The sequence below is a fragment of the Micropterus dolomieu genome, linkage group LG21, assembly GCF_021292245.1.
Source record: "Micropterus dolomieu isolate WLL.071019.BEF.003 ecotype Adirondacks linkage group LG21, ASM2129224v1, whole genome shotgun sequence".
NCBI classification, from domain to species: Eukaryota; Metazoa; Chordata; class Actinopteri; order Centrarchiformes; family Centrarchidae; genus Micropterus; species Micropterus dolomieu.
In genome coordinates, this window is record NC_060170.1 from 5,437,508 (window position 1) to 5,451,106 (window position 13,599).

The following is a 13,599-nucleotide window of genomic DNA, read 5'->3' on the forward strand; positions in this document are numbered from 1 at the left end:
GCAAAATTACAATAAAGCCAGCGTGCTGTGCCTTGCAGGCCTCTCTCACTGGTGCTTGCTTATGTATATGAAGGGTTGAAGAAGGACAACTATTCTTCATGCATTTGAATGACTCTGAATTACTAAGGTCAGTACGTTCTGTTCTGATAATCTCATTGCCGAGGGAAACATCTAATGTGAATATGTAAGGCACTTACAACCATCTCACAGCACAAGAAGACATGTGACAAGTGCCAAAAAAGCTGCTTGTGCTGTGCTCCGCAGTACCTGTGGTCACCACTAGCAAGCACTGTTGCCATAACATTTCCACTAACGCACACAAACGTACATACAGATGCACACACACCTCAGACATGCCGTAGGCCTGGCGCACACACACACTTAGAGGGGTGTATTCAGATCAGAATCTTCAGAAACTCTCAGTGAGCTCCCCGCTCAGATAAAAGGAGCTGTGTTCTAAAGGAGAGAGGGAGCGGGGTGGATCCTGAGGGATGAGTGTGTACTGAGAGGAGGCAAGGAAGAGCAAACACCTGGAGCGTCAGTCTCAGGGCTACGCCCCTGGCGACAGGGCCTCGCTGATCTCACAGAGGTGGCAACAAACGCCGACGTTCAAACGCCACTCGCGCGCACACACACACATACACACACTCCAGGAGAGAAGAGCAGAATGAGACGGCGAGGAGGAGGGGAAGAAAAAGAGAGAGGAAGTTTGGTGCATCTCGGGAAACCGATTAATTCGGCAGAAGCTGCCACTGTTTTTCAGCGTTCAGTGATCAGGACGTGTTTATCTGCACTGATCAAAACCGTGCGGAGGTGATATAAACATTGTTAGGGAAACACTGTTAACAGGCCTCTTTCAAGCCCCAGACTGGGTAGGAGTTACAGTGCACAGCATGGGGAGATGTCACAGGCAAATCAAAATATAGAACGCTAATGAAACACTCCAGTGGATTGACATCTCGGCTTAGGGGCCCCATAAAAGGCAAGAGGAGAGAGGAAAAAATCACTTCAATCACTTCCATCAAGAAGTTATTTCTGTTCGGAGTTTACTGTTGCATTCGAGTTGCCATTGAACAGGAGCATTACCTTGCATTAACAAAGGAGAACATTATCACGCTGCAATCTCACCAATGTAACGGATCTGTTATTTGTATTCAATAGTGGGCCCGGCAAAGTGGATAACTGATATGTGACCAGATGTTAATGATAGCCTGATACAACAGGTCACATATTGAGCTGCTGCTGCGTGTGCCCCTCCCCCTCCGTTCCTTGTTCGCCTCTTGCATTCATTAAGTCTGCCGTCGGCCTGTTCTGATTGGACTGAAGGCCTCAGTGTGTCGGCACACAAGTGAGCACGCACACACACACTGAGAGCGAGGCACTTTCAAATGAAATAATAGGAGGGGAAAACGTCCTGCAATGAATAGTAATAACTGCATTAAGATTAACGAGCACGGCGTGTAAAGAATAATTGCATCTGTCAAAAGATTAAAAATACATGAGCTGTAGCATTTGTTGGGGGAATGGTGGGGAAGCTCACTGTTGTGTTTGAGGGGCAGAGAGAAATGAAGTGGGGCCACAGCCAAATGACTGTCCTCCGGTGTACCTGGAGTCATCCATTCTAGCGAGGGGTGGGCAGGAGGAAGGGGGGTAGATTGTGACCTTGGACACCAGCAGCAAGACTTACAGTGACAAACAGGCACAGGATACTGTAGGCCCGCCTCACAGATGGCAGGGCCCGACAGAAATACTCTCAATGGTCTGGCTTCTGTGTGCCTGCAGCCAGAGAAGTGGGCGGATATCTGGCAATGAAGGCACCTAATGTCGCGATCAGATGGTTGCTGTGTCAGATCAGGCAGTCAATGAGTCATAAATTGCTGTTACTTGGCTGAAAGACACGAAAGATTACAAGTTGGACCCTGACCAATCATAGCTCGCCGTCCTTCATAACTTGCATGATGTACATTGCTGATTGGGAAGGTAGGGGCCAGTTCATCTTCTCTCACATTCCTTCCTTCAATCATCATTCCGCTTTTGCTTGCCATGTTTACAGTTGTATCCAGAAAAGTGCTCTGTGCTGCTTTGGGTCAAAATCACAGAATGTGTCACAGGAGTGTGAAAACTAGGCGAGAGAAGGAAAAAAAAATAAACGCACATGCTTTGTTGAGACAGAGCAAGGTGTCCCAGATGCTGCATCGAGCCATTTCTCGGGCCACAGAAATGTCTTTGACATTTTGGGGGTAGGGGTGGGCTGTTGTGTGTACGGTTAGAAGAGAAACTGCATGGCCAGATTAACCTGTTAGAAGGCCCTGGGGCAAAGATTTGCTCTTGGGCCACTACAGCCTGAATGTAACCTGTTGCTTTTATGCTTCCCCATTAAGTCCAGAGCACACAGAAGACTATATATAGCAGCTTGGGAATGTGTTATGGGACCCAGAGACAAACTCCTACTCCTACTTATTAATATGCAATGTGAGCACCAAATAATAAAAATAATTTAGGCACATTTTGACACAGGGCCTCTCTATAAGACATGCCCATTAGATTAGGTCCCTTAGGGCCTCCCAGGTTAAGGGATCCTGGGGCAGTTGCACGATTTGCCCGATTGGTACACCATCCTTGACATAATTGTCTGGTATGAGATGGTGTAGCTTGCTAGCCTTAGCTGGCAACTTTGTGTTAGCAAACTTTAATCCTGTATTCAGGAATTATCTGGTTTTGTTCAGAGTTGGAAAGTTTGTAGCACTTAACTGTGACGGACGTTCTGGGCTCCAGAATCTGGAGCATCATCAGGGCTACGCTTGCTCAGTAAATACTTCAAAAGAAGAAGAAGAGGAAGCTGGCAGCCTGTTTAACCACAACGTCTCATTTTGTATTTCTAAACACGCTAAATACAGAAGTGAATGTGGAAAGTTTGAAGTTGTTGGAAGGTACCTTTTACGCAGCTAGGCTGAGTAACAAAAGGTAATGTATGACTGCTTCTCAGTACTCTCTGACCTTTGCTGAGAAAGAAAACAACTGGCTTCACGTTTAAAGCTAAGGTCAAATGGAGGTAGGAGGCTGGCTTTGTTACGTCACCTGATATAACCTGACACATACTACTGTGTACTCAATATAATGACCACACAGACTGCGTGTGAATAAATACATTGTCTATATAAAGAGTAAAATATTAGGTCCCTTGATAGCAAAAGTTACTGTAGTTTTTTTCTTACACGTAAGAGTTGATGTTGGGTGACAGTGGCCTTTCTTTTAATTTCTTTGTTCTTGAACATAACAACTCTTAGTTGACTCTATTTTCTACTTGAGAGAGGTTTGTGACAAAATACATCCCACAAGACGCTCCTGGGCTTGAATTAAGGCCTTGATATAAAAGGTATAGGTCAGAAAATCAAACTGAATACATCTTCAAAGAATGGTATTTCTTATCAAGGAAATAACTCCATTCAAAGTGTGTGTGAGTATGCGTGTATGTGTGTGTGTGTGTGTGTGTGTGTGTGTGTGTGTGTGTGTGTGTGTGTGTGTGTGTGTGTGTGTGTGTGTGTGTGTGTGCGCGCGTGTGTGCGTGTGTGTGTGTGGTGGTGGTGGCGCAATATCAAGCAGGGGACTTCAAGGAAAAATGGAGACCTTTAAAAGTCAGTTGCTGCCGTCGCTATTTCTCTGACGCAGACTTTTATCTTGTATTCATTGAATCTGTAAACAGCATTCTCTACTCCTGCCACAAGTGTTTCTCTGATCTAGACTGAGATTGGGCTGCGTTTTGCTGGCGTCTCCTGCAACAAAGAGCAATACAGTACATGTGCCCTGGCATTGAAATAACAACTGAATAAACACATAGTATGTCTTTCCTCTTCTCTAACTTACTGTCTTTGCCCCTCTCTCCCTTTTCCCCCATTGGCCTCATCAGGCCTGCGTTCCACACTAAGCCAGACTTCAGTTGGGATTTTAATTGGCCCTCCACAATCAACAGCAGAGCTCCTCAAGGATGTGTTCACTCCTCCACCAGGCTACACTCAAGGACCAGTGCTGGGTTTTGAAGTGGCCTCACGCAGAGTTTTGGAAACCACTCTGAGAGCACAGACTTTGAAAAATAGATAAGAGCCACAGGGTACAGGGTTTTGTGTATCTTATATCCATGTGCTGTTGTGCCATATCTATCTATGGCCAGAAAATTATTTTTTGGTTTGTTTGTGCTGCTTCATATATACATGATATGTTTGTGTGTGTACACTTATAGGGCCGGTCCATAGTGGTAGTGGTAGAGGTTTGATGGGTAATTTATCCCTGAGGAGTGATCTTTGAAGGGGGAAGAGATAATTGTAGAAGTAATATGTGTGAGTGCGGTGTTTATACTGCTGCGGTTGTTGTTGTTTGTGAAGATGCACACCTCTGGTCTTAGTGGGAGACTCACCTGGGGCCTCGATAAGCTGTTTGTAGATTCCCAGGAAGGCAGACTCGGCCTCCTTACTGCGCTTGTTCAGAGCAACCACCTGCAGGGGAGAAGACGCCATTAAGGAAAACATCGACTGATATAATCCTGGCATATGTCTAACTCACAATGCACAGCGCATTTAAATTTCACGCATTAAAATGATGCTTTTAGCAGAAAACGCTTAAAATCTTAAGTAGCTAACAATGAATCAATAGTAATGAGAGCAAAGGTCAACCTCACAGCAATTCCAATAAATGAGACAAACATTCCTGCATGTCTTGTACAGTATCTTCAGTATGTATAACAGAGAAAAACTGTGCAGTTCATAGCTTGTGCTCACATTCACCATTTATAAAGCAGTGTTTCTACATAAGCTCCAACAACTAGAGAAATAAGGCGTAAACTATGGCGATGTCCTCCCTGTGTAACTACCATTCTGCTGCATGTTGCGAGGTGGCATTTGGCCTGTTAAATGTAGGTGCCGGCGTGCGTGCGAAGGCTCGCCAGTGACAGCGGCCTCCATCACCAGCAGCACTCGGCACCTGCTATCCACGGCTCGGCGGGTGATGCAAACCAATTAACAATTCATTAGGAGGGACAAAGAAAGCGAATTAGCCACCACCTGGCCCCATGGAGAGGGCACCTGCACTAGTGGGTATGTGGGTTACCCTGCTCCCAGCTCCCGCTAAGACCTCGGGCCTGTTTGTAAGTCAGAGGACGCGCTGTAGCCGCCTTTCGACGTCCTCTGCTCTGCAACAGTAAATCAGATCAGGCTCATCCCAATGACCCCCCACTCCAAGAGCAGACTGAATTCAAATTATTGACATCTATTGTTTATGTCATTTCTGTCACTGTTGATCACAGCCTCTGTCGGATTGGCTCAATGGACTCCACAATGGAGTGTCAACTGCGCGGTATAGCTGCGCCAGGCCTCTCCTCATCGCTATGACTACACAAAACATTAATTTCGCAAAGGCTGAAAACACTTATGAGAATGGTGGTGGTTGCCGCGGCGGCGGTGGTGGTGTGTTGGGACTGTTTAGTGGGGTTATAAATAAGGTGTGTGGAGAACAGCGAGGGACGGAGAGCCTTTGATTTACTGGAAATGGCTGGCGTCATCCCTGGGGAGGCATAACGACAGCATCATGTTTAAAGAAATATCATAAAGATCAAGCAAATCCCCCCCCATCACTCCCACTTGAAGCAGCTCAGAGGAGTTCATGGAAAATGGAAAAGGCTGGAGCCCAATCAATACAGATGCAATAGTCTGCAGCTCTCAGCCAGCTCCCAGCTACACTGTGCTGTTGTTTCACTCAGCTATACCCCAATTTAACCCCACCCCACCCCCACCCACCGACCAGCCTCCATCTGCCTCCCCCCACTCCGCCACCTTTCCTCTCCTTTCCTTCCAGGAGATGACATTAATGTTGGCATGTTCCTTCACAAGCAGTATAAATGTGTGAAGCTGGATGGCTCAGTTTCCATCTTTATATGTGGATTATGAGTACATCAACAACTAGTGTTGGTTCAGCTAAGGTTTGCTTTACACCCACTGACAGCTTGTTTTTATGTTTGCTTCATTTTTACTATAGACAGGAGCATTTTCATCAGTGTCATCACTAGCCAATAACAAACCTCGGCTCTTCAACGTGACGATGAGCAACGCTCCTACAGCACTGTGTGACATCCAGACAAACTATTTTCAAACTGAGCTCACACCTTAACTACATGGCCACTACAATCAACTACATGGTTACTACTATCAAACTTTTCACTGACAGTCATCTGGCTGGCCTTGTCTTCCTCTGAAGCATATATATCAATTGAGGCTTCCATCTGCATACATAAAAAGCCTGAGATCCTGTGAAGGCAACAGCTAGGGCTCCTTCTTCCAGGTACACGCGGGGTCTGCTGGCCCTCCATCATCCTTTAACGAGAGAACACGGAGATTACCTCCACAATCACACCATTAACCTGCCTACAGACGCTAGCAGAGACATCAATCACACGCCTGCCTGATGCCTTCTCACGTTAGCGCCCGCTATGCGTATATACCCCCCCACAGCCCACCCTTGCTATCATCAACGCACTTTGAGGTGTCGCGCATAATATGGGCTGATCAGAGAGTCATCTTCATCTCCATGCTAATCCACCTCCAGCCAAACACATTGGATGTCAGAGCCAGAAGTCTCATACTAACAGAAATGAGCAGATAAGGCTTGAGGAAGGACTACAACTGGCAAATCTCTTCTCCTCTTTTTGGATGCGAGATATGGCTCTGGCCCTGGCTTCGGCTCACAGCGCATTCTTTGTTTTCACCCGTTTTGTGATAAAGGATATGGCTACCGAGGGAATGGGCTTGGCCACAGGTTGATTTTACAAGCAGGAGTAAAGCCTGGGGCAGAGTAGCAAGAGAGAGACAAAGGAAACCTGTTAGCGCTCCTCCATAACTCTTCACGCAGCAACAGTGGGCAGAACACAGCCTCTGGGACAAGGCTGCTGGGAAATACTTACTGATAAGCCTTTGAGAATACTTACAGTACCCGCTAGTGAGTGTGTGTGTGCGTGTGTGTGTGTGTGTGTGTGTGTGTATGTGTGTGTGTGTGTGTGAGTGTGAGTGAGTAAGAGAGAGAGAGAACAAGCTAACATGTGTTGAGGAAAGAGAAATAAATGAAGGGGGAGAGAACAAATCTAGAATGAAGTAGAGGAAGAGTGAAGGGCTACTGAGCGACATACAGAGAGAGACGGAGAGACAACAGAAAAGAGAGGTTCGCATAAAGAGTGCAATTAGCAATTATGCAGTCATCAATTACAATTATCACAACTGGTGATTATGCAATTATCACTCTAAATCATCGTTTCCCCCTCTGCCTTACCAGTTTGCCACCCCCTGTGATTTGGTTGTTTGAGGATGGGTTGTGATGATGCAGGTGATTAGAGTGTGTGACGATGATGGGGGTGTTGGCCGTGTGTCAAGGCAGATCTTGCACTGTGTGTGTGTATGTAAATAAGTGTGTGAATGCTTGGAGCATGTCTGCATATGCATCTGTGCCTGGGTGTACACAACATGTGGCTTAATTCTCTGTTGTTGTTTTGTGTGCGTGTCTGTGTGTGTGTGTACATGCAGTGTTCATGGATACACTGCTCCCATCTCAAGGTGAATATGGTCGGTGCTGCTGGTTGTTTGGGGACAGCAAATGGTGTGGTTCCACAGTCCCTGAGGCCTCCAAATTACCTGTCATCTTCCCCATGATGCAAAGGTCAGTGCACAATCATAGGGAGTCCATCCTACTGTGCTGCTCACTGAGCACCAGTCCAGCCCACAGGCTGACAGGATGTCACAACAACCCCGGTCCCGCTCCATGCTTATTAGAACGAAACAGTGGGAAGCCCACCACCACCGCAACACCACTTGTCACAACACCTTCCAGAAGAAACCACTGGATTTGTTCCATCCTTATTGTTAATATAAGTGTGGAGAAAATAAATAATAATAAATATGGTCAGCACTCTATGTTATGTTAAGTTGCACTGAAATCTAAAGCTGGGAGGGTTTATTTTTTTATTCATTTGCTTTAAAAACATTTCCAACAGCTGACCTCAATTGTCCTTCCACTTCCAACGTCGCCATTTTGAGCCTTGTATAATGTCCAGTTCTGCCTATTTTTCTTACAGCTTATCTTCTTGCAGAAATATTTGTCAAGTATAAAGAATTACTAACCATCTGTCCTGTGCAGTTAGAATCCACTTTTCCCCAGTTCCTCGCAAAAGCTTTTTTTACTAGCAACTAATAATATTTTAACCGATTTTTTTTCTCTTCCTAATACAATTATTTTGTAAAACTGCAAGAATAAAGTATCATATCAACTCACAGGGGTCTTCAAGTACGGAAGAAGTCTACAGGTAGAGTTGCAACTAACAATTATTTTCATTGTCAATAATTCTATCTATATCTATCTATCTATCTATATTTTTTCAATTAAGTTAATCAATGAGTGTGTAAAACGTCAGAAAATAGTAAAAAATAAATAAATAAATAAGAAAGAAAAAAGGCCAGTCTCTGTTTCCCTATAAATATTTAATTTACATTTACATAAAACACTGAACTCACTGTTCAGAAGCTAGAACAAGCAAATGTTTAGCATTGCATTAGCATATAGCTTGATACATGACTTAAACAATTAACTGATTATTAATTATTATTGTGACATTTATTTTCCATCAATCGATTAATTGATTATTCAACTAATTGTTTCAGCTTTAATGCAGATTCATAAAAATATGGGTTTATAATATTGCAATAAATTCTATTTCTTTAATAGGTTTGCTAATGCAAAGGTGAATTACATTACATTAATTCATTTAGTTTACGCTTTTATGCAAAGCGACTAACAACTGCGATATGTGTCAGAGGTCGCGTGCCTCTGGAGCAACTATAGGTTAAGTGTCTCGTTCGGGGACACATTGGTGGATGTGTCAGAGTGGGACTCTCACACCAAAGAGTTTTATCCACTGCACCACCACCCCTAATTATTAAACTTTCAGAATGTCCCTTTACTTTCTGTACAAATCAATGTTTCAATTCTCTGGAATCCACTGGACTAGCTGAAATGTTTGTTAATCAGCAAAATGATTCCATATATCGCTCAGTATTGTCCCTTAAATAAAGATAAAAATAAATCAAAATGTTATCTGACTTTGAATGTGATTTTGAAGAAAATTAAGAGATGCATCTTGACGGCTGACAGGCCACAGGAATGTCTGCCTCACTCGTTGGAGGACAACAAAATTTGGGTGTTTCAACATTGTACAAACAATCCAAGAACAAACCTGCAAACCTACAGTTATGTGCTTACAGTTCCATTTGTATGTGATCTGTATGCTCAAAAAAGTAAATGCAAAACCACAATTTTCCCTTCAGAAGCAGGGAAAAGATCATATTTTAGCGGTGCCACCCAGCACTTTTGCAGCTGTCACTGCTGCCGTTTGTTTTGTGGGTTCAGAGGAGAGGCAGGAGGAGAGAGATGAGTTGGTGGGGAGTGACTGATGAGTGGGTGCAGGAGAAGGGTAAACACACACACTATTGCAATACTGTCTGGGCGGTGAGAGACCCGTGTACATCCACACAGGCACACCCACGCGTGCGCCTGTGCACACACACACACACACTTGGAGCATGCAAACCCACACATACCTAGATGCACACTACACACAGACTGTGTTTGAGGGCAGATTTAATCATGGTGACACCCATCTCAAAGCGGTGGTAGCAGCATGGCCGTGGCTGTGGCCTTCTCTGGATGCCCGGCGAGATGAGCAGTCAGAGCACTGACACACATCTCGTCGCCACGTCAATTCCAATCAGCGGTGCCTGTCAGTCAACGCATCGCGCTCACTACAGACTGATGCCACCGCCACTCTGCCCCTGTAGAGCTGCCGTCTCAGCCAAATAAATGGCCAAAGCTGACCAGTATTCTTTTGTACCACTTATCCGCTCTGATGTGAATACATGTTGCAACGATGCAGTGACAAATTCACAGTGAGAATACAACTCGACTCATGGAAGCCTTATGGGAGAAGCTCACCTGCATTTGAATGGAAGTAGAGGGGGGCCTTGTAGAGTGTACAGCAGAATATGTTCAGTGTAGGTTTTAAGAGCCTATTAAGCCACACAGAAGGTAGGAAGGACTTTCATATTATGTTTGTACAGCTATTACTGCATTAGCAGTCAATAAACAAGATAATTCTACTGCCACGCTAGCTACATTGTGATGCTGTATTTAAGCACAGTGGCGCTTTGAGCTAAATGCTAATGTCAGCATGATAATATGCTCACAATGACAATGCTAACATGCTGCTGACCATGTTCACCATCTTAGTTTAGCACAGCATTAGCATATTAGCACTCAAGACAAGGCTGATAGGAATTAGTTTTGCAGGTTTTTGGTCAAAAACCAAAACATTGGACAAACTGTAATTTTGACCTAATAATGGCACTAGATGAAAGTCATCAAGAGTCCTCCTCTGACCATCAATGTCTGTACAGGACTTCATGGCAACCCATCAATTGGTTGCAGAGATATTTCAGTCTGGACTAAAGTGGTGTACAGACTGACCGGCGGACTGGCACTGCTATCCCCAGAGCCGTAACGCTAGAATGGCTAAAAAAGTACATCATGCTTTATGATGCAAGTTATTTCACTTGAATATGAGACAAGACAAAATGAGCGAGACCTTGGGTCAATGCCTCAGTGGAGAGTGCTGATAATGACCCAGGCTGAGAGGAGAACAGATCTCTATAGATCAAGGTGAAGCTGACGTAATCCCGACGGACATGGTACACAGAGCAGCATGACAGACAGAACATGGTACGACATTAAACCCGGATCAAAGGGTGTGCTGTCTCCACCACGCAGCAGGTTTCCTTCTAGGTCCCCCTCGCCATCAACAGGCAGCAGGAGTGCTGTGTTACCCGCCCTCTCGACAAAACTCAAAGCACCATCCTCTGCGCCAACATCTCAAAGTCACTGCAAAGTCAAAGTCAAGAGACGGCGGGAGACAAACGGAGGGAAGAAAACAAATCTTTTCTGAACGTCTTTGTAGTTCAAAAGACAAGAGTTGTCATTTTCTTTGAGCTCGCGCTTTCAAATGTTTGATGCAGCGAATGACCTAAACCTTCAGGAGAGTGTGTCTGCTGAAAAACGTATCTATCATGGCAGGATGGGAGGGAGCGGGGGCGTGCTGAGGCTAAGATGAAGGCACCGGTTGATGTGCTGAAAGGGAGGGTTGTGAAAAGTAGTAATGAGTGCACCTGGACTAGATTTCCGAGCTGCGAGAACTGTTAAGAGGAGAGAAGAGAGGAGAAGTGTAGGTAAGGGCTAATTATAAAAATAAAGTGCCCCCATTATCCCGGCGCTGTACTGCCCTAGTGAACAAAGCTACAACAGATGGGGTGTCATGGGTAACTGTGCCAATGTGAGCCAAAGCCCTGGAGTGGATGGACCCTGGCAGGCCGCTGGTGGAGCAGCCCTGGCAAGGGGGAGGCACAGCTGCATATCTCGCCCTCAGACACATGTTGACAGTGTTTCTCTAGCCCTGCCTACACTAGTCAAGGTGAGACAGCATGACACGCCGGGAGAGAGAGGCAGAGAGAGAGGGAGAGAGCGCTCCACTATGATGGATAGTGTTCTCCATCCACCTCTCCTCTCGCTCCCTCTTAGAAGGCTGGTGACTTTCCAGTGAGGCAATTATCATTGCGGAATGCATAATAGCCTAATTAATTACAGGTGTCAGCGCTGCCTTTGTTTCAGCATGGAGGAACATCATGCCAAAGCCGCATTCCCTAAAAAGAGCAGCACTGATGAACGAGCCGTGAACCACGGCTAGGAGAGCGCAGCTGACGGAGGAACGGAACGACTGCGGAGACGACTTGAAGTCTGCCAAACAATCCTGCGTCTGTTGCAAACAGAAGATGGATTGGAAACACATGGTGCAGAAATTAGGTCCATTATTTGCTTGATAAATTTGCCTGTTGTCAATTGCAGCGCTCGGAGGAAGAACTCAGGTAGGCCCTACATAGAACAGCTCTGTGGGTAATTTGGTTCCAAGTAGCGGAGACCAGCGCGGAATGAAAGAGCCCTGATGCCCGGCGTTTCTGACAAACATGGCATATCATTTGTCCTGTTAGATTTGCCAATTTCAGTCATTGTAGTGAGAAAGCTGGAAAGCAGACAATTGCTGGGGAGAGATAAAAAAGACCTAACAGGACCTGCGCAGGAGAGAAGTGAATGATGGGGTGACTAGGGAGGAGAGACAGCGCAGAGATTCCTGTTATTCTCCTCCTCAGCTAAACACAAGCATACATTGGTGCAGAACTTAATAGAATGTCACATTAAGTGTGTGCAAGTGCGTGTGTACTCTACAGAGTGTGTGTCTTTCTATGGGGGGTCGTGGCGGTAGGCTGATAATCCCTCCACGCCCCCAGGCAGTGGGGGCTCATTGTAGAGTACATTGAGTCTAATAGGAGCGGGCGCTGCAGTTGTATGCTGCTCTCCCTGCTCCCACTGTGAGAAGAGTTTTACATAATTAATGACTGTTGATGTTTCCCAGGTAGTCGCCCGGCAAATTCACTCCAGACTCGCCTGCCACCGTCGTCGGCTCCACAGAGAATGAGCGACACCAGAACAGACAGCTTACATTACAGGCATAAATAAGGCAATTTTGTACAGTGTCTTCAGACATTACTGTGAGGGGGGGTTCAGGGCCAATGATTCGACTTGCTTCAGAGAAACACTCAGAAAGAGCTTTTCTATGTCTCGGAGTCTACAGAGAATTTCCGCTTGATGCGAGTAAAACGGCTTCCTTTAGTGTTTTTATAATTCCGTATGCTGTTAGAGACGCACACATAGAAGCGCGGCGCCTTTTCAAGATAACAGTCGACGGCTCCAGACGGGTGATCATTCACGTCTGCATGAATCAGTCCAATCTGAATGTCGATCTTAATACATGTGAGCCTGGTGGTCTGGTTTTGTATGTACTACTGACAGTCTGGTGAGGCCTCGGGGGCCTCAGGGGCCCTGCACATATTGCTGGGAGGCAGTCCACATTTATACTGGAGAATGTTAAATTAAACATTTAAACACGACACCAAGGGAAGGCTATTTTTTACTGCTCTCTGCCCACTACTCATTATTAATTTGTAATAACCTTTAAGGCTTTTTGATGTCATACATATTTTACAGAGAGATATCACTCCCAGCCAGACTGCAGAGGGCCTGTCGATGACAGATCACCAGAGTGCCACTGAAATGTGCCTTCATCTGCTATAATTAGGACCAGGTGAAGGTTAAGAGTGATCTTTAGAATGTGTGTGTATGCTTTTGCCTGTACACCAACTCACACACTAATGCATCAGTGTGATGATATAGCATGTCAACACCTAAAGATTAAAAAGTGGAGCGGCCAAAAAGAGAGGAGAAGAAGAGACCGGACAGGGGAGTAAGGATTTTCCCCCAAAAAAATTTCCACTGACCTGACAATCATTTTAAAACCCTTTAGGTATTTATGAACGCCCAGTATAAAGGAGTTCATTTGAGCTGCATAAATCAGCTGAGTGGTTGAACATTGGGGGCGGAGGAAACATTAACACCCCACTCTCTGCCTCCTTC

At 45.4% G+C, this 13,599-nt stretch overlaps 1 protein-coding gene across 2 annotated transcripts in view; it reads right to left on the reverse strand.

The window, feature by feature from the left end:
- cux2b (cut-like homeobox 2b) overlaps positions 1 to 13,599 on the reverse strand; it is an 84,972-nt gene that overhangs the window by 22,215 nt on the left and 49,158 nt on the right. For both annotated transcript variants that reach the window (XM_046034686.1, XM_046034685.1), the window contains one exon: positions 4,412 to 4,490. In XM_046034686.1, the coding sequence (XP_045890642.1) occupies positions 4,412 to 4,490 (79 nt within the window). The remainder of the gene's footprint in view (positions 1 to 4,411; positions 4,491 to 13,599) is intronic.